Genomic DNA, 22140 nt, shown 5'->3' with positions numbered 1-22140 from the left:
AAGATTATCTAACATTCTTTCTGCAACAGTTTTCTTCATATTAAGAAGGAGAAAAAGTTAAAGTTACCGTTCTTCATTCATAGTTTTATCTTTTTGAAAGCCAACTTATCTTGGGTACTTCCAAATAATGGATCATCTTCTCTTTTCGTCGGAAATCTTCATCTTTTTTTCATTTGCTTCAAATAATATAAATAATATTTCGAAATCATGTGAAATACTTATGTTATCAACAAATTAGAATGACTTCTATTCAGCATCACAAAAAAAGCAACATATCAGTCCTGAAACGAATGGCAAATTCTTCTTTTAATCAATTGAACTAAGTAATTGTGGAATTTTAAATAAGAATGTGCAACTGTTGCTCAATCATCATTATTTGTTAATACAGTAAAGTAATGCCTATTTTTTCAGGCGAGTTCTACGTCCAACTACCAAATTAGGTCATTTCTGGAAATAATATTTTCTACTTTGAAACGAAAGGATAGAAGCATCTTAGAGGTTTTTGGATAATTTTTGTAATAGAACGCCATTAAATGAATGGACTAAAACTTATTTTAAAAATTAAAGCCTTAGGGGAGAAAACAAAGCTCTGAGCCTATAGGTAAACATACAAAATAAACAATACATATCGTAAACCCGAAAATAGTTTTAAAAAAATAGATAAACTGACGCTTCTTGGATCATAATACCACCGAATAAACCGGTGGAAAAAAAATTTAAGCCTTAAAAGTTGAAGCTTTGTCTAAGTTGTTTACCAATTATTTTCGTTGGAAATAGAATAGGTTAGATCTATTCGTGCTTACCAGGAAACATTTATTTTCAATATCCGTAAAGGCAATGATTAATTAAAAATTGCCATCATGGTTAAGATGGTGATGATAACAGTTAATGATTATTATTGAGTTTTATTGCTATAACAGAGTAAATTTAATTTAATTATTCAGTTCTTTATTTGCATTTTTTGGGTTGTTTGAAGAAGTGGTATACTTCACTAATGCAAAATATAAAAAAGATTATCCTTCAATAACCAAACTGCAAAAGTAATGTATACATCCTTCTACACCTAAAAATGGCATTACATAATCTTTCTCCAATTGACATCATTTTAATAAACGTACTCACTACAGTATAATCATTCATTATTCGCGTTCCTTAGTAATTTTCCAACTTTTTTATAGAATTACTTTAAGAAGTCTGTGATTATTTTGCTTAAAACTTAGATTGTTGAACAGCACCGACATAAACTTGTCATTTAATAGATTCTCTGGGAAATTTGCTAATTGTTGATGGGATTTAGTTAGCCATTAGCAAGCTTGAAGAGGAGATATGAAGAAGGTTATTTTTTTTACTTTCTGATAGAAAACTGGTCTTATAAATTCTTCCCAATTTTGAATGTTTTTACGAAAATGATTTTTTGAAAGGATGTGAATGATGCTGATCGTTAATCTACTTATTTTTATGACAGAATATTGCTAAATTTTTAATAGAAAATATCTCTACAGACAATTAGTAACGTCAGCAAAAAATAATCAGGGAATTGTTCAGACCATTTTTTTACTTATCAAATTGCCATCTTTCCTTATTGTTGCATCTAAAAATATTTAAATATTTGTTTTCTAAATTCTATATTTCTTTCCTCCCTTACAGGTTGCGATAAATTCTTTTCTCTGATTTTGATTAATTTCTTATTTTAACTTTTTGAATTTCCAATGCAGATTTTTCATTGGCTTCTCAAGAATTTTCTTAATTTTTGATTACCTATTTAAAATTTGTTATTTTTTATGAAAGACAGACTGTCCTCATGACATTCTCAGTGCTCAGCCTTCTCCGATCAGTGTTCCTTTACAGCTGTAACTCCTGCCATCAATGACTCTTTGCAGAAAGAAATCTAAGCAGCACCTTCTGAACAAAAACCATCCTCTATTTCTGGTTAACATGGTTGCAGTATTTTTTGTAATTATTGTTATTTTTAAATGAGTCCTCTCTTATTAAGTACGAATAAGGCGAAAAAGTAATTAAATTGGTTGGATCAATGGTTGCCATTGATCACCACAAGTGGATATTGCAGATAGTTTTTGAACAAAAACATTTTTGTAGAGCGATTGTCGATTGTTTGCTCGTTTAGCAATAGTTCTACATAATTCCCAAATTACTTTGATAAAATAAGAAAAGATTGTATAATATTTAAATAACAGGAATTTTTCTCTCGATTCACTTACTACAAGGAAGTATCATTTAGATAGGTTTTTGTGGTTCAGTGCCATTCGCTAGTCTTTTATCAGAATTTTTTTTTTCCTAATACAAATCATAAGATTATAATTATTGTGTAGGTGCCTCATTAGGCCATAAAATAACCGAGGGACGTTGAGAGATAAGGAAAATACTGGGTACATTCAGAGAAATGTTATATCATGCCTGAAATAACATACACTAATGTGAATAAAGAAAGCACATTTAAAGAACATTTGTGAATTTTTAAACTTTTCGGTTCATTAAATTAATTTTATACATATTTATTTATTTATTATTTTTTCAAACTCACTTCGGATCAACTTGACTGACTTGTACTTTTTAAAAACAGATGCACTTATAAATTAATGAATAAATCATTAATGAGAGTTTGCGCGAAGAAATTAAAATTAAATTTACCAAACCATTGAGGGTAGTTAAATCATTATATATTGAAGAACAGTATTACTATTAAATAAGTACTAACAGTAAGTATTAAATTAACTTAGGGGGAAAAAAATCTTAATGGTAATGTTTGTAGTAAGTTATTTTGGTAGTCAGCAAGATTAAGCTTTTAAGCCTTTTCCATCTAAAAACAGGTTATTTACAATCAAATGCGAATAAAATAAAATTTTGTTTTTAGGAATCTTGTTCTTAAATATACTTGCAGAATAAAAACTACGAGTATATACGTATGTTTGTAAAAAGTCTAGTAAGTTCAAACATTTATTTATTTTTAAAATTTCATGATGTTCGAAATTGGTATTCCATTTTGATATTATTTTCACGTTTTTGATGCCAACGAGGCGACTTCGAATAATTTTTTGTTCTTATTAACGATGTCTTATTTATGATGTCGATGATTAACGATTAATTGGTCCAACGATTGCCTTAAAATTATGACCGCAAGTACTGTTTACCCACTATTTCGCTTTCATATGAAACATTTTTCTTGGAAAATTTGGTTTTTCGCGAAGAACTATAAGATACGCTTTTAGTTTGAACTCGTTTAACTTTGCATTCATTAATGTTTACATTCACAGATTTATTTGTAAGAAATCTTTACAGATAGAAACTAGGTTTCAGATACTTTTTTTTTTGCGTTGACGTTAAACTTTTTAGAACTTAAAATTACTATTCTTTCTAGTTCGCATATGTGTGGGTTCATATGTTTTTGTGGTGAATGGCCCAGCTGGTGTATTAGGGCGGGGACTCTTCGGAATGCTGAGGGGAGCTATGGCGACTGAGTATACAGAAATAGATCCTATAGTTGGAGTACTGCCCAAACAAATCCCGGGTCAGTTCACTTTCGGGGGATTTCCCACTGTTTCTATTTCCCAAGTAATTACATTAAACATTTTACCAACCTGATTGATTCTTATTTTTTGTGACCTACATCTAAATATATATGTATAGTGTAACTGTGAGATTTTTTTAATTAAAATAATCATTTTAACGGTTTTTAATTTCAACTTTTATTTCTTAACTAGTTATTTTTGTTGACTACACTTTTTGTCATCCGCATCAGATACTAGGAGAAATTAAATTTATATATTTAATTTATTGTTTTGAAGAACTAGTGCAAAGTTATTAAGTGAGCCACTCTGTTTTGTGAAAGTTGTGAATTTAAATAAGCTAGTATCCACGATTTTGCTTGATTTCTAAACCAATATAAATTATAAACAGTTTTAATAAGTACTAAAATTTAATGTTATGGCTAAAAAGTTATGCCAATCTTACAATTAAACAACGATTTTAATTGTTTAACTGTTGGCACTGTGGAAGGGGGCTTACGTGCGGGGGCATTATATGTTGTAGATGGCAGCCCTGAGAAGAGGCCAGTCTTCCTTACTACGGTGCTGCCAGATCAGCTTTTATACATTGTTTAATTAAATGTTTTCACGTTAATTGTATTATCTATATTTTGGATATTATCCGTTAAAGTGAATTGGTATAATCGAGAGTTACTAATGAATAGTGTAAAGATTGCAAGATGTATGTGAAGATGTGCACAAAAAACAGATGAAAATGTCTAGTGGCAAGGAATGGCCTTGTGGAGGAGCAGCAAACAGTGGCAATGCTGCTGCAACAGGGAATGCACCACCCGTAGAAGAATGGTCAGTGCATGCCCAACTTACTTTTACGCCTCAAGCTGGTAACATAGTGCTCACAACACACGATGGTTCTAGTCAGCAACATCAGCACAGGTGTACGGCCGATTCAGGTTATAGCAGCGAAAGGGTAATGAGTCCAAGAAGTTGTACAAGTGGTAATGTAGGCCCTGGTGCAGCTTTAACTGGAGCACGGGCAACATGTTCTGTAACTGTGGCCGGACATCACACAGTAACTCTGACTTGCGCCGAAGTTCCCTTCGAAGCTTCACCTGTGTGCCCTCCATCTCAAACTTCATCAGTTACCCAACAGCAGCATGTATGTCAACACCAACACGATGCACCAAAACCTCCCGCAGGCCCGCCACCAGGTTATCAACCCCAATTCCATCATCATCCTCCGACTCATATTCCTGTACAGCCGCCTAAACAAACACCTCCAACTACTGCTGCAAACATTCCTGTTTACAGAGATGCTGCTTCTCAAACATCAACCACTCAAGTCCCCCAAGTGGTACAAACACAGTTAAGTAAACCAAAAGTAAGTATTTTTATAAATATTTATTTATTGCGTTGTAAAGTGAACCTAAAGTATAATCACACTGTTAGCTATTTTCATTTGTCTTATTGTGAGGAATAATCATTTATGTTGTCGCGAATTGATGCAGAATGTGTATAAATTCAGGCTTTATACAGTAATTGTCTTTTTTCCATTTTCTTTGCTAAAATGTGAAATATTAGTCTTCTAAAATACGTAGGACACTATTTTACAGGAATTATGCGCAAATTCTTCCTTCTTCTGTTGAACATTTTTTTAATCATGGATACTTCAGTAGATAGTTTTCTGGAGAGAAACCTTTCCAATTATAAATTATTATTAAGTTTTAAATTTTTGTCTGAACAATTGAAACCACTCTCCAGATTCTAAAAAAAAATCTCTTTCCAAGTAAGTGGTCGAGAACAAAACCATGTATTTATATTTTTCAAAATATAAATATATTAAATATAAATGTTCTTTATATGCGGGAAAATTATTTACAAGACAATTACCTTAATACTTCTTCATTATTTCATACTTTGGTTATGAACATAGTTTTGAAAAAAAAATGTGATTATTTAAGGTTCCAAACGTTTTAAGCATAATGATGTTTGAATTATGAATTGTTTTCCTTTGTAGAGCAGCCGACCTTTGGTAAGATCACCTGCAAGAGTAAAGGCCCGTTCTCCTACAGCTAATAAATCCACTGCGAGTAGCAGTGATAGTAAGAAACAACCAAGAACAGTTCACATAGATGTATATTGTACCGGTTCCGATGAATCAAGTGGTAGTACATCGTCAGAAGAAGAGACTACGTCTACACCACAGACAGTGTTTGAGAGTACTAAAGCTAGAATAGTTCATACTAGAGCAAATAGTGATTCATTACCTCATGCATTAATGAAACAAAAAAGGCGAGTTTTAAGCAATAGTACAATCGATGGTAGTACATTAGGTGGGGATGCTGGAGCCAGTGGGTCTACTATAAGTACTTCTTATCCTTCACCCAGAAGTTCTCTAGTGTCACACCGAAGTCTAGCCAGTGGAAGTACTGTGTCTTCTTTACGTACGACAAATACTAATCATTCTTCAACTGCCACTTCTTGGAAAGATACTGATTTGGAATCCACCCGCAGCTTGTTAAAATGTGACAGTTTTGATTACGAAAATTCTTTTGACAGATTAAGAATTCGAGAAAAGGAAAAGTTGTGGTGTAGTCCCCCTGCCCGACCAAAACCAGGAACTAAATCTAAAGATGATAACGACGATGACGATTCAAGTAGTTCTTCATCAGACGACAGTGAAGAAGGTCTTGCTTGGAGCTTCGGTCACCAAGAACAATCAAGCTCAAAACAGAGCAATGTACGAAGGGAAAATACCGTCCGTAGAACATCCAATACTACCGATAATCTAGCAAAACTACCGCCTGCGATAAAAAAATCAGGTTCCTTATCTGATTCTGAAGCTTCCATGTCGTTAAGGTATAAAAGAGAATCAGCTAGAAAAATGCCTTATTCGCCACCATCTATTTTTGAACATAATATAAAAGCGGCACGATTTGGTCCAACAGTTGGTTCACTAAGAAGACCTGGCCATCATATTGGTCCATCGAAGAATCCTGATTGTTCATGCGACACATGCAAATACTATTTCGAACATGTTTGCTACAGAAATAGAACCAGGTCTTTAGGTGATAGACCTCTTGAAAGTTAATTATTTAATAGATAATGCTCAATATTTTCTTTAATTAAGTGAAAAACGGAAGGATTGTCGGGATATGTTAACAAGGACTTTAGCCGAATTTTTTTTTATTCGATCAATTTTGAAGAGAAAATAAATAACAGCGGACTTTTTCGTCGGTTTCTCTTTTTTTCTTATTTTTCTTTTTTTAAATTAGAAAAACTGACTCAGGAATTCAACATTATTATTGGACAGGAGGTTATTGTACCAAAATTGTAATCTAATGTTCCTGTGAAAGTGTTATAACAAGAAATGTGTGCGAAGCTCGAATGCTTAATTTTTTTTTTGTTTTATTTATATATATTTAAAATTGAAATAGGTTCATAAAGTATGGCATTTATGCCAAAAACTAATTTGGAGCATTTCTTCAAGTTCTCTCGAATTCACTTAACTTGATTGCCAAATATCAGCTATTTGATAAAAACTGCTCAATAAACATTAATATTTTTGTTATGGCTTTAGCTTATTTTATTTTTTTTAATGAACAATTATTTATTTATTATTTTTTGTAATAGTACCTCTTCTTGATTCCCAAAGAAATGATCGTTCTGGAAGCTCGATGCAAATTTGAAATAGAAGACAGTGCAGCTTTCTGTGACCTTATGTGTTTTTTAAAGTATATCAGATTCCTGTTTTACTATATTAATTAGTTAAATTATATTAAAAAATATATTAAATTATATGAAATTATCTCATATAGTATATGAGAATTTATTGTGTATATTTTATTTTTCGTACATTTGTTCCATAAAAGTTGGATCTTTTATATTTTTTCAATAATTTTAAATTTAATTTATGTAATTAAAAAGGTGGCAAATGCGATTTATTTGTATAATGATTACTATATATGAATTTAAGAGTGCAATCATTTTGCTTTTTATTCATAATTAACTTAAGTAATACACTTTTATTATAAATGAATGGAAATATATATAAATAGTATAAAGAAATGTTAGTGATAATGGTAGTGTTTCTTTTATTGCTAATAAGACTGCTTCACCAAGTGTCCATAACGAAATAATTTTAAAGACAAAGTTCCTTATTACCCTTACTATTATTGTTAATAATGTTGTAAACGCATTTGCGAATAAAATTGTTATTAGACTTGTTGAACTTTATTTAAAATGACTTTTATTTTATTTATTTATTTTTTTTTAAAGTTTCCAGAACCGAATAAAAATGTATCAAATCCACTTAAACTTAGAATGGAAAAAAATCTAAGCTTTGTGGAAACTAGTTTGTTGATTCCCTCCTAATTATAGAGTACAATGAAAAATATTAATAAATAAATATTATCAGCAAAAGCAATTTGTTTAAAAAGAAATACGATCAACAGAAACTTTATGTTATACAAGGGTTTCATTTTCATTCTTCTTATTTTATTACCTCTCTTTCTTTTGGTTACATGCCAAGTGTTGTTATTAAGTTGTGTATGCATTCCTTTGCCAAAGGCGTAACCCCCTCTTAAATAAGATAACTTTAAAGGAAATCTGCTATCCCCTGAATACTTTTTATTTATACAAAAACACAACACCGCTAAAAGTTTTAAGTTGAAATTAGCCATTGTAATTGAGTTTAAAATTGAATGAATGAAACGTTATTTGCTAAAGTAATTAAAAAAAAAAATCAAGAAAGAAAAAATAAAACTTTATTGTGTATGGATATATCCGTCTGCTAGAATTTGATCTTATTCTTAAATTTTATAATTTAAAATAAAAAAATAATTTATAAATTGTAAACAAAATTAAAGAAAGAGAGTTCTACAGCGTCCAGAATTAACTAACAATTTAAATAATGTCAAATTACATATTTATTTTACGAATTGATGAGGATAGCAGATACTATTTAACTAAATAAACGTTTTTAAAATAGTATTTCACAATTCCATGTATCTTTATATATCATAATAAGATGTCAGTTTAAGCTATTAAGGGCACTTAAAAAGTAATCAAAAGAGAGAAACCTTTAGCCAAAAGTCAAACTCAATACTGAGCAAACCGATATAAGTGAAATAAATTATTATTATTATTATTTTTACCATATTGTTACAAAACTAACATTCCTGAATACAGACAGAAATGTACAGCTTATTTTTAATGATTCTCCTCTCAATTTAAGCAATCCCCTGAGGAATAAAGATATTTACCTAAGTATGCTCTCTCACTGTTAAATCGGCAAGGTTATCCCATTGATCAAGTTATCCATAGAGAGCATGTCGGCAAGAAACATAATCTTTCCAAATAAACTTCTGCTTAATAGGATTTCAATTGGAACGGAACAGTACCCATCCTCATAGTGAAAACTTCTATTCCGTCATTCCCAAATCTACCTTCTCAGCATTCTCACAGGTGTCCTACACTCGCTGGCCAGGATATCGTCTATACATATTCTTCACTTATTAACGACGTAAAAAAAAAATTGAAGATTAACAAGAAGTTTTATGCAAGTGAGTGGTTGTACTCTCTTTTGCAACTTTAAGCTTGATCCCAGGTGTACCTTCTTTTGGTGGGCTTTTTGGTACCACTCTTTAAAACTCATTGTGGCAGTAAAGTTTATATTTTTTTTCGTAATTTTAAAATTTAACCAATTTTGTCAAAGTTTAATTTAAGCTTTCTTCGAAAATTGGCAGAGAAGCCTAATTCAAAAAAACAAAAAAATATTGAGCGATTATTGTTAAAATATTGAGGGTTATTATTTTATTTGAGTTTTTATTGTGATACTACACTTTGACCTTATCCAAAAGGCCTAAAATGGCTCGTATTGTATTCTTTCAATCCTTAGAAATTAGGATATCGAATGAGCATTTTTACCACCCTTTTATTGACGTCTAAGGATTGATTATCTTATTATCTAAAAATTAATGAAAACTAAATTATAGACGAATGAAAGTTATTGCAGTATTGAGTATAACTTAGCTAAGAAGTAGAAATTATATAACCCCGAAAACCGTCATTAGGGCAGTTTTGATTAGGAAATTTGAAAGTTATTGGTTGTAACAGAAAAGTTGGCTTTAAAGATAGTAATTGTGAATTCTTTCGGTGTTTTCTGTAGTAATTAAAAAATGTATAAAAAGCATTCATTTGTTCTTATTTTTATGCTTTCTTCATAAAGTAGTTAAAATTTTGGCCGTAGATTGAACCAGATTTTTGTTTTTTGCGTAGCTTTGATTTTTAATAATTAATAAAAATTTAATAATTTATTCGATTAATAACTTTGTATACATAACGTTGTAAAGGCCCAGACATCATTGTACGAGTCATCACTGAAGTTAGACCTTCTACGTAAATCCTTAGAGCTAAGGCGACAGGAATTACCTCCAGATTCCACCACTGCTGCCCAGTTGAAACACGAACTAGAGAGTGTACAAGCAGCTAGTCCTGTTGCGTCAGTAACTTACACAAGTTTGCAGCCATTCAGCAGAGAACAAAGCGGAGGAAGTAGAGGACCTTTACTCATTGGCGCCACCCAATCCGCACATCATTACCATCATTTAGGCGCACCAATTGGAAGAACCGCCGCTGCTCAAGTTACAGGAAAATTAGAAGTCAGGTAATTTGCTCTTATTAATATTATTATTTAAAGAAATCTTTGAACAATTCATTTAATGACTTAATTCAATATCTTTGCGGAACAATTATTTTTTGGATAAATTTTCAGGCTAATGGGATGTCAGGATTTATTGGAAGAAGTTCCTGGAAGATCTAGAAGAGAAAAAGATTCGTCATCAAGTCCTGGACAAGATCTCCGATCTTTCGTTAAAGGTGTTACTGGTCGTAGTTCCAGTAAATCTTATAGTGTCAAAGATGAAATTAGTAGTAAGTTACCATTTATAGCTCAGTAATTAGTAATAGTATTATAATGAAAAAAGTAATAGTAATTATTAGTAATAGACAGATTCGTCTTTTTGTAAATGTTCGTTTATGTTCAGATGAAATTATGGCGGTGATTAAATTGGACAATCAGACAGTTGCCCAAACAAGTTGGAGGCCTTGTTCGCAGCAAGCTTGGGATCAAAGGTTTGAAAACTGTCTATTTATTGTATTTACGTTCTATACATGAATGTGTAAAGAGCATATTTCTTCAAATAAATGCTCACATAAAGTTGTTTGAAATAGTTAATTTAGATAGTTTAATAATTTTATAAAGTTATAATAATGTGAAAGATTTCTCAATTAGATATTATTATGATTCAAATGTAAATATTGATATCTGCTAATTATATACTTTTCTAGATTTTCTTTTTCATTTTTATGTCGAACTTAAAACACGAATTGTCTTGAAAGAATTGGTCAGAAGTGCTTCTTTTTTTTTAAGGTTTTCAATAGAACTAGATAAATCCCGCGAATTAGAAATAGGTGTTTTCTGGAGAGATTGGAGGTCATTGTGTGCTGTTAAGTTCCTTCGGTTGGAAGAATTTATAGATGATATTCGGCACGGCATGGCGTTACAATTGGAACCGCAAGGATTGCTCTTTGCTGAGGTAAGTTGAAAAATAGTATGCTTTAAATTTTCGGAAGGATAGCCTGATAAATTGACTTTTAATCGCATGTTTAACAAATTAAATATAAAGTTGTATTATTTTTCCCTTAATTCTAACCTTTTTACATTTATTAATACTTTATTTGTTTCAGATAAAGTTCCTTAATCCAATGATTTCGCGTAAGCCGAAGTTACAAAGGCAGAGAAAGATATTCAAACAGCAAGTAAAGAATTTCCCAAGAGCTAATCAGATGAACATCAATGTTGCAACGTGGGGACGCCTTTTGAAGAGATCATCTCCTTCGATACAGGCCACTAGAGCTCAGTCAGAGAGTCCTCCCTCATCAGGTAGTGTTTTATTTATTAATAATACTTAATTATATTTATTTATTAAATAGCTGTCCTTTTGTCTTGTCATAAAATTAAGTAATCATTAGTAAGCAGCACAGAAGGACATGTTTCTTTGGCCCAAAGCTTGATTCAGGGATTTTCATCCTTGAATAGTATTCCCGTATTAACTTATGTTGCCTCATAGAACTTTTGATGAAAAGAAGGGAAAAACCCTTAAACCAATATTCAGTAGTTTCATAGCTAAAACATTTAAAGCTCGATTTTATTCTATTATGGTTAGATATTTCAATATTAACCTGGTTAATATTTAAAATGTGGTTTGTCCGTAATTTTAGATAAGTCGAGTTTTCTGCACCAAATTAATTAATCAAACCCTGATAATGGATGAAAGTCGATAAAACCCTCTGGTTTTAAATAAATAATATATTTTATTGTAGAATTTTAATTTCGTTTTGTTTATGCAGTTCGAACTTTGCGAAAAGACCAAAACGTTCATTGAAGTAAAATTCTTTTTGATTAACTTATAGCCGATTATGGCGTTGATTAGTGGATTTTTTTGTAAGAAAAAATTATAAAATATTTCTACGGGATAAGTTAAATCAAAAAGCATTTAGACCGTAGCCCAAATATACTAGGCGGGATTTTTATATAAGGTTATTTTGTCTTTATCAAGCGACATCATATGGGCTCTTAAATTGGTGTTAAATGTGGGATATAGTAAAGAAGGTTTACTATTGAGTGCTGTAAGACTGCATCCATGCCTTCTATCAATGCAATTTCTACAGACTTTTTTTTTAATTCATCATTTTCCGTCTCACAACACTGAAATTTAAGCATTGAGTGCCCCGCTGTTTCTTCATTGGAACTACAATATTCTTGTAAAGTATTACATTAAATAAAACCCACTGGCCATGACATGTCATTTGGTAACTTTGGTTATGTACATATCGTTAAAATATATTATTTGCATGCTGCTAAAGGAACAGCATTCTGCTGTGATAATTTCAAAGCTCGTAGAGTATTCAGAAATAATAACTATAATTTTGGTAAGGTCTGTTTACTTAATTGTGAATTATGTGCACCATTTGTTTTTAGTAGTCATTTTAAATTACACCTGCTTTAAATTTACTGAGAAAAATACTTTTTTTTTATCTTTGCAAAAATTAAACCCTAAAATGAGAATGAGTCTTAAACCTAGAAAGTAGAGGGATAGGACAACTTTGAATCATTACATCGGTAAAGTACCATTAGATTATTGTCTAGGTTTATCTTTTAGGAAAGGAAAAAAAAACAGTAAAAACTGGATGTTTTTAAACAGCTTTTTTATGTATGCAGTTTTTAGCAACTATCCTTACACAATTGTCCTACCGCACAGTTATAACGTGTATTCAAAACCCATTTACCATATATGTAATATATTAATTCACCGTATATTAATATTATGAAAATTATGTAAAATGAAAAAAGTATTTTTATTGGGAAATAGATTTTTATCCTTAATTTATTTTATATGTAAAAAAAGCAGCTTGGGGGTTAAACTATTAATTGTCCTTTTATTATAAATTCAAATTACTTTTATTTTTGTCCGAATATACCAATAAACAATATATCCTAACAAGAGATGGTGCTTTTGGTAGATTTTAGTACATAATCCAAGTATGTATCAGAAACCTATGTTAAAAGTAGCTCGAATTCGGGAGCTAGAGTTTGTAAAAGGGAACTAATATACATATTATTGATTGCATGCAGGTAGAGTAAGTACAGCACTTCCGCACAGTACTTGATATATATATACATTTTTTTTTAGGGTACAATTTTTTATAACCGATATCAAGAGAAACCTATTGAGGTGGTTAATCTTTTTTTTCTAGCTAAAATTATTCAATCTGAAATCATGTTGCTATGTTTCCCTAATACGTGAGCATTATTTATGTTAAACAATATTTTTAGTGTTAGTGTTTTTTTTCCAGTTCACATCTTTTCAATTTATAATTATAAAACTTTCATTTTTTTGACTTAGTGGCTCCTGTCGAAACAGAAGAAACTCCACCCGGAGAGACACCAGATCCAGCTGGCTGTGGCTTAGGAGGTGCTCGGCCACTTGGTGTAGCAGTACTGCCTCCTTTACCGCCAGATACTAGTCCAGTACCTTCATCAGTAGCTGCTAAAAAACGACCACCCGCAATACCAACTGTTCCACCTCCACCACCTCCTAGGCTTGATATCGAGGTAAACAATCATTAAGAGCACATTCAAAAAAATTAACTTTTTGTTAATTACATAACCTGATTAAGCTACTCTTAAGATAGGTGAAGCTTAAAATGTTGCACGTTGGTAGCAAATTCCTTTCATTTATCCCTTGTAAAAAAAGTATGGTCAAGTTAACTTATTTTTTAATTAATTTGTTCCATCCTCCGATAAAGTGTAAATACATTTTTATCATCGATCAAGTTCCTTCCTTTACATTCCAACTAGTTGGCTATAAAATGTAAGTTTACTGCCAAGGGATTTTTGTCTTGTTTTGTTTTGCAATTATGTGTCAAGTTTACAAACGTTCAGAAAAAAGCATGTTTTGCCGGTGGAATCCTAGACTGGGAGCAGATGTTGGGAGCTTTGAGCAACTGATTTATTGTATTTAATAATATGGAATAATCATATGAAGAAAGCGAGGGGAATATTTATTTAATTAGTAGCTTCAAGCAATAAGAAGCTAATTAATCTTTATCTATGCTTCAATTAGCTACAATTTTTAAGTTTATTTTATTAAGATTAGATTTAAATTTATGGCAGGAGATAGTTTAATTTAAATAAAAGCATGTAAATAGTAAGCACTTCCAAATATTTACACTACCCGCATACACACCTGTACATATTATCTTCCTTTTTATTTGGTTCTGGTATCCTTATTTCTTTAAAAAGAAAATCACCTGCACTATTATGATGTTTTAAACATTCGTGCACTTAAAAAATAATTTTGCAAGTGTGTTATATTAAATATGGCCTTTAGAAAACTGCACTAAAGCAAGTAAACTATTTTCAAGATAAATTAATAGGTACAGTAATTCATGAAATCATTTAAAGGAGAAAGAATTATTGCACCTTATTTTAATTTTTTTTGTTTGCTCGTTTGTTTGAAACTGCTTGCAGGAACTTTTATTGTAAATATTTGGTTTAAATGCCATTAATCTAAAACTTCTCTTTCTTAAAAGTTGAAGATTTCCTATAATCCATTTATATCCAGGAATCACAAACTTAACTATGCTGCATAATTGTTAGCAGCCCAAAACTTGTAAAGTAGAAACCGTTGCCTAACGTAACTTCCATTTTACAAAGCAGATAATTATGGACCAAATCCGCTTAGCAATCATTCAGACAGATTTTTTTTATTTTTAATTGATGATGAACTTGAAGCAGACGCCAAAATTATAGTCAATAATAAATTATAAACATTAACGAAAAAAGAAAATTAAAAAAATTGCTCAGTAAAAATATGCAAGAAAAATCGTAAAGGCTTGTTTAATGTCAACCTTCTCCTTGCATTTTAAAAAGATATTCCAAATTTATTGATGTCTACAGACTTATATTTTAAGAAGTGTTCATCAGAATGATGCAAGCCAAAAATTTAAAAAAAGATAGTTCACTTTTCAAAGCTTACACCTTTCAGTTTTTATCAAAATTTAAAAGAACATAAGGTGTGAAGTAAAGCAATTTAAAATAAAAAATGCTAGTAGTAAAAAAAAAAAAAAGCTCAAGCAACAACGTAAGATAGAGCAAAGGAAGGTAATGGAAGATATCCTTGGAAGGTGTGTTTGCGCGTGATGATGTGTCGATATTTGAATGCACGATATCGGAAAGGAGAGCAACAGGCAGCATGTTATGTGTTTTCAGCTCGCCTCTGCTCTCAAGGAGTTTGATTTCTTACAAGAGGAAGAAAGACCAGTCCCAGCACCACGGACTATTATTTCACAACCCGCATCTTTGCAACCATCACCACTTATTGAATTCCCTGCCGATGATGACGACGAGGTATTATTTCTGTTTCTTTGTTACTTATCAGGAAGTTTGTGTATATTATTGCTTGATGTTTTGTAAATACGAATGTGTTAAGAAGCAACACGGTTAAGGTGAAGGTAATAAACTTAAGTTCAATATCCTATTCCCAACGAAAGAAACACTAATGTAATAGATAATATATATCTTCTTAGTATAATAAAACAAAAATATCTTTTCAGTATTTTTTAAAAAAAATATGGTGTAGAATGCAATAAATGCACTTTATTCATGTTATTTACTCGGCACTAATCTGCATATTTTTACCTCTCTCTTTTTTATGTTTCGGGATTTAGTTACACAAAGTAGCAAGTAATATTATTTCTTCTTTAAAAATTTAGACTTGTATTATGGAGAATTTTTGGCAAAGTAAGTAATTGAGTTGTTAACAGCTTGAGCTAGATTTTAATCAACTGCATCCTACTTTGTAGCACAATATTAAGGTATATCTAAACACATCTGCATCTTTTTTTTTTTACAAATTATAATTCCGGTATTAATTTTTCTCAAAAGAAATTTGAAAAAACAAAAGATTGAGCCATCAAGATTTGCTAGAACACATTCAATAGAAACTATTTTCTTGAAAGCAATTGATCTAATGTCGACAGGTCATACGTTGATTCTGGGCAAAGGTGAGCAATGAAATGATAAAATTGGATTTTGCGAATTTTAGAATCACCATGTTTTGACTGCCAGGTAGTGTTCTTTAATACTTTATTCGGAATCTGCGGGAAATTGTTGTTCTATTTGTCTAATTATTTGATTACAAAGCATCTAAAATTTAATAAATGCACATTTTGTAATTTTTATTTAGTAAAATGTAAAAGACTCCGATTAAATCAAATACAATTCAGCAAAAACTTGGTTTAAAATAGTGTACTTTTTCAAAATATTTTAAACGTATGAAATATGTTCATTTAAGTTTTCTTTAATAGTTTATTCTGAAGTAAAATTGAAAGTATTTCATAAGATAAAAATAAAATCTTTAGTCTTAGTTTACATGATGGTGCAGTGGGCTTATTATTTTAATCTTTTTAAGAATACTAGGAGAAAATGCTTTACAAAGTACATTGCTTTCAAAGTGGTAAGGATTAAGGATAAGCTGTTATCATTTATTAAGTGGAAGGAGATTCATTGAATTACTAGCCTTGTTAACTACAAAAATGGTGTTTCAGCCTCAGTACGAGCGACCAGTGGCTCCTAGAAATCTAGATTACAGAGACAGCGCCTACGAGTCTAGAAGGCACTCACAGTTCACAGGCATTTCTATTGAAAACTTCCGGCTATTAAGTGTTCTGGGAAGAGGTCATTTTGGAAAGGTAACAAATATACATTACTGATTTAATCATTTAATTTGTACTGGAAGTGAGGGGGGGGGGATCTGGCAAGAATACTCACTAGATTTGCTCTAACTACGATTCTCCAAGTTTTTATTTATTTTTTTTCAAAATCTAAATCTTAAATAACATTTTTAATTTTTACTAACTAGGAAGAGATTAATTCAAGTTGGTAGCGCGATGGACAAGTAAGCTGGAATACCCGAGTTTAAATCCTTACGTGCTAGCCTTCAATTTTTTTTTATTTTAGGATCCTCCACAGCCACTGCTCGTTGAAGGCTTCGGACGCCATTGATCGTAGATGGAAGTCCTTCAATTAAAATTAAAAAAATTTACCCACATCCAAATTTTAAAACTATAAATTATTCTGAAATAAAACTTTTAATCGTACTCTATCCCTACTTCTCAGAATTTTCATAGAAAAATTATTTAAATAAGAGATCTATTCGAAGTTCAAAAAAATCGTAGGAGCTATTTTTGAGAAATTCTCTTCAATCTTAGAATTTTATCAGAACGATCAACTAATCCAAAAAATACGAATGAACATTAGAACTGTGTATTTTTTGTTTTTTTTTTTTGTTTAGCTTTGATAAGTTTTTGATTTCAACTTATTTACATTGTTATTTCTTTTCTGCTTTGTAGGTAATCCTGTCGCAGTATAAAAATACTGGAGAATATTTTGCTATTAAAGCTTTAAAGAAGGGAGACATTATAGCAAGAGATGAAGTTGAATCATTACTCTCTGAGAAAAGAATATTCGAAGTAGCTAATGCAATGAGACATCCTTTTCTTGTCAATCTTTTTGCTTGTTTTCAAACTGATGTAAGTTCTAACAGATTTTAATTTTAAAAGAAAAGTTAATTTTCTTTTATTAGGTAAAAAATATTTTCATTTGATTTCTTCTTAATGATTTTTTATTTTTTAAAAATGAGTTAGTTATTAATATTCAAATTTTAATTTATTTTACTTACACTCATTTTTACTTGAAATGTAACTCAAAACATTTTCATTCTAAGCTTGTTGTTACTGTAACTATACATTTTTTCTTTTTCGTTAGGCCCACGTGTGTTTTGTAATGGAATATGCAGCTGGAGGAGACTTAATGATGCATATTCATGCTGATGTTTTCACAGAACCCAGGGCAGTTTTTTACGCAGCGTGTGTGGTATTGGGTTTGCAATATCTACATGAGAGCAACATCATATATAGGTTAGTTTAATGGAAAAGAAAAAAAGTCTTACAAGTAAATTATAATTTAAAGAGAAAAGTTTATTGAAAAAGCATAAACATAATAATTGGTGATGGATTCTTAGTATTTAGTAGTCTTACCATAGTACATCATCACTCATAAGGATATTTATTTCAGAGATCTGAAATTGGATAATCTGCTACTAGATACAGAAGGTTATGTTAAAATAGCTGATTTTGGTTTGTGTAAAGAAGGAATGGGATATGGTGATAGAACAGGAACATTTTGTGGAACTCCAGAATTTTTAGCACCCGAAGTGCTCACTGAGACTTCATACACCAGAGCTGTGGATTGGTGGGGCCTTGGAGTTTTAATATTTGAAATGCTGGTGGGAGAGGTAGGTTTCAGTTCTAAAATTTTTAGCCATCTTACTTGTAGACTTAAAATTTGTTTTTATAAATTTATATTGTTTTGAATTACAGTCTCCATTTCCTGGAGATGATGAAGAAGAAGTATTTGATTCTATTGTTAATGATGAAGTAAGGTATCCTAGATTTCTCTCGTTGGAAGCAATTGCCATCATGAGAAGAGTAAGTTTGTTAATTATTTCCAGTCCATTAATAAAACGAATTATAACATTGAGAAGAAATTAGCTCAGAAACATTGAAAAATTGAGGCTCGATGTGCGGTTTGAGTGAATTTGGGGCAGCCACACAGAGTAGTAGCACCTAAGAATTACTAGCCCTATTAAAAGAGGTTTTCGAACCCCAAAAAAGTAACTGTCCTAGAATTGGGGTCTGGTCCCCCTTCAATTTTGTTGTACGTGATTGCAAATTGCATTCTGTCCGTCTGCTCTTCTAGCAGAAGATCTGCCGCTAACACTAATAGAGCAACAGTCTGTTCTAATCTTCTGCTTTAGCCAGTATAATAACGATAGCAAAGTTCCTGTGGATACTCAGGGGTCACGTAGGTCACCCAGGGGCTTAATTTCCAACTACTCTCACACAGTCCTTTACAGTACCAGAGGTGACTCTATCCTTGTGGATAACAATGATAGTGCAGTTTAAAGATCTTGTGCCAGCATCCGATTAAAAATGACTTCAAGGGATAGTGACTATGATGAAAGGGATTTTAGTCTTCCCCTACCAGCGTAGGATGTTCGAAAATTCCCTGGTTCCTTCGCCTTGTGATGAGTAAACTTTATGGTGTATAACTATTTCGATATGACATTGTTGACATTTGCAATAGCAATCATTACTTTACATGAGATGTCAATTAGTTTATACTACAAGAATATTTTTACCCTCATTTCTTGGATTAATAAAACCCTGTTAAAACAGTTGTTGAGAAAGAATCCAGAGCGGCGATTAGGTTCAAGCGAGAGAGATGCTGAAGATGTAAAGAGACAAGCTTTCTTTAGAAACATCCAGTGGGACGAACTGTTATTGAGAAAAGTAAAACCTCCTTTTGTTCCTACTGTGGTAAGTATTTTTATTTATGTAACTGTATTTAATTTTGTATTCATATTATGTTTTGGGTGTTGGATATCAAATATTTCTAAGCAACTAAACTAGTTAGGAAAAACTGAAATTAAGTTTTTACTTATAAATCTAAATTTAATGGAATGTATTTTAATTTTTCTGACGTCAGAAGCGAGTTACAGACCAACTTTGTTTTAAAATCTTCCTGATTTTTTATATTGAATTTTCACCAGAAGTATCCGTTTTGAGAAAAGTAGATTCTGACCGGTTCCGGACTTTAATCTATCATCTGAGGCAGATTAATCAATTTGGGTCGAGATTTCGACTTCACTTGTATTTTCATCTCGCACTACACTTGGTGACAACCAACTGATTATTCTACTTCTCATGATAGCTAACTAGCTTGCTCTTCTGTCTGTCACAATGTCGGCACTTTTATGTGATGTAGTTCCAAAACCGGTCCGCAGGATATTATCTTCAACAGCACTTCGCACTTAAGACCAAAACTATGGAAATAATTCCGTTGTTCTCCAAGCTCTCTAAAGATATGTATCATCATAAATCCCATTGGCAAATAATCAGTACGCTGGCGGTGAATGTGGGTAGAAAACTCTTCCGATACGCTGTACAGCTCCAACTTTCTTTCTATTTCTGCTTTCGTACCGAACCTTTGAGAAGGTACTGAAGCTCTGGAATGGCAGCGAGTTAACTGTAGCTTTCTTTGTAATTATATCTGCCCCCTCATTTCATACAACTCCTTAGTGCGCAAGAAACCAGTTGAAGAACATTCCACCCATGCCCAAGTAAAAAAGGGTAAGCTCTTTCCTTATATTTTCCAGTAATTGGTACTTTTATTTATATAAATGTATACTTGAAGTGAACCCTGGTCAGGTTGCCCATGGAGCTGACCCGACCAGATAAGAGATTTCTATATGCCCAACAACTCTGTCTAGAGGTTGAAAGCCTGAATTTCCCTTAATTTATAGTGTTTTCTCACCTTTCTATAAATAATAGTAATGCCTTCAGTCTTGTCAGTACATGTTAGATAGTAAAGGTTTGGCACATTCCAGGAGCAATCTCCTCAAACCGAGGAACCAGATCTAGATGTTCCCTCGTAGGTACAAGTTTTTCTAATTCCACATTTCCCAAAATTCTTTTCTCTATACTAAAGCACGTGACATCTAATACTTCCAAGCATCTAGTATTACCTACCTTAGTTGAGCTAGAGATGTTATTTCAGTTTGATTCTCCAAATCTATATTTAGAAATGTTATAAGGTTAAGAAAGGGAGAAAAAAGATTATGAAGATTTAATATTTTATCTTGATTTTTAAGTAATCCTACGATAATTAGTCTATCATGATGGCACACTTCCTTGGTCTTAACTTTTTTGCTTTAATAAATTTAAGGAAATTTTTCTGACGTGAAAAATATACATTCCCACTTAACAAAGAAAAATTATGTTCGTTGAATTTGGATTCTTAATTAAAAACGAACATTTTTTAGTTTAATCTAGCTATCGTGAGTTTATGTATACATATATATAAAATATTTAATGTGTACATTATATGTATACGTCTGTGTGAGTGTATTTTTAATGTTCATAAATTGTTATGTTGCTCTAACTCATTGGTGTTAATGTTGAAAAACAAATCTTCATTTGTTAAAAAGAACAATTTTCAAAGCAGTTGAATTCATATTATTATTTAGTAGTTTTAATTTTGCTAAAATAAATATTTTCTTAGGACTGGACTAAGGGGTTTCCGGTGAGCATATTATACTTAATAGAATTACAGATCATTAAAATGATTTTGATGATGGGTCATTTTTAGGACTATCGACCCTCAACTGCGATTTTAATAAATAAACATATTTTTAATCAAAAAGTACAATATTCTTCGTATTTGATTTTCTTAGAAGAATTTGTTACTAGTTGATAATCATTTTGTATGCAGAGTTTCGGAAATAGTTATAATTATTTTCAAAATACAGATTTTCTAATTAATTTCATTCAAATACAAACTTAATTTAAAAACAAATCAGTTAATCTTATGTTTCCACCATTATGATGTGATGTAATTTTAGTCTCATTAATCAGAATGAATTGGAAGCAGATTCGCCATCTAATTTGTTCTACAACCTTTAGAGTGTCCAGGCCTCCTAATGAGCCTAATCCAGAAGTCCCTGTTTGTTAAGGTTGCTCTCAGTGACCATCCCTTAAAGATTTCTCTCATTGCCTCTCCCACCATCCTTCATCTAGGATTTTCTTGGGCATTTTGCCAACCTCATCCCGTGACTAGATCTGCAAAGCTTTGGCAGTTTGATCGTTGGTGTGATGTTCACTTGTCCGTATAAATCATAGAAGTCCTTGTTTTACCTTGTCCCCCCCCCCCCCCCACCCATATGTCTCTATATTTCATGGCGTCAAATGTGCATAGAGTCCAAGTCTTAGAAGAATTTCTTCTACTTGAATTTCGTTTTTCTTGATGAAAGGTTACTCTTCATGTTTTGATCAGAAAGTAAATAATAATATTAATTTAAACTTTTCTTATCAAACTATGATCGATGGCGTATAATAAGAGGTTATTTAAAAATTGTTTCAAGCAAGAAATTAATTTAACGACTTTGTAATGAAA

The 22140-nt window shown here is 31.5% G+C and overlaps 2 protein-coding genes across 10 annotated transcripts in view; both read left to right on the top strand.

The window, feature by feature from the left end:
• The window catches only part of Pkn (serine/threonine-protein kinase N), an 82655-nt gene that overhangs the window by 55797 nt on the left and 4718 nt on the right, over positions 1-22140 (top strand). For 3 of the 9 annotated variants that reach the window (XM_074118283.1, XM_074118281.1, XM_074118289.1), the window contains 15 exons: positions 9854-10167; positions 10276-10433; positions 10547-10634; positions 10933-11098; positions 11250-11445; positions 12429-12494; positions 13469-13677; positions 15337-15474; positions 16674-16817; positions 17478-17657; positions 17893-18044; positions 18202-18421; positions 18507-18614; positions 19365-19505; positions 21250-21270. In XM_074118283.1, coding sequence (XP_073974384.1) covers positions 9854-10167; positions 10276-10433; positions 10547-10634; positions 10933-11098; positions 11250-11445; positions 12429-12494; positions 13469-13677; positions 15337-15474; positions 16674-16817; positions 17478-17657; positions 17893-18044; positions 18202-18421; positions 18507-18614; positions 19365-19505; positions 21250-21270 — 2301 coding nt within the window. The remainder of the gene's footprint in view (positions 1-9853; positions 10168-10275; positions 10434-10546; positions 10635-10932; positions 11099-11249; positions 11446-12428; positions 12495-13468; positions 13678-15336; positions 15475-16673; positions 16818-17477; positions 17658-17892; positions 18045-18201; positions 18422-18506; positions 18615-19364; positions 19506-21249; positions 21271-22140) is intronic. The other 6 variants (XM_074118286.1, XM_074118284.1, XM_074118287.1 and 3 more) reach the window with 5 other exon arrangements.
• On the top strand, positions 5-9835 carry LOC141449155 (uncharacterized). The gene is made up of 2 exons (XM_074118295.1): positions 5-4881; positions 5518-9835. Exons 1-2 carry the CDS (start codon positions 4252-4254, stop codon positions 6589-6591), a joined length of 1704 nt encoding a protein of 567 aa, XP_073974396.1. The 5' UTR covers positions 5-4251; the 3' UTR covers positions 6592-9835.

The sequence above is a fragment of the Rhodnius prolixus genome, unplaced genomic scaffold (assembly GCF_049639745.1).
Source record: "Rhodnius prolixus isolate KJV_2025 unplaced genomic scaffold, Rpr scaffold_2, whole genome shotgun sequence".
NCBI classification, from domain to species: domain Eukaryota; kingdom Metazoa; phylum Arthropoda; class Insecta; order Hemiptera; family Reduviidae; genus Rhodnius; species Rhodnius prolixus.
Note: the sequence above shows the minus strand (reverse complement) of the source record. Positions and strands in the feature narration are given on the sequence as shown.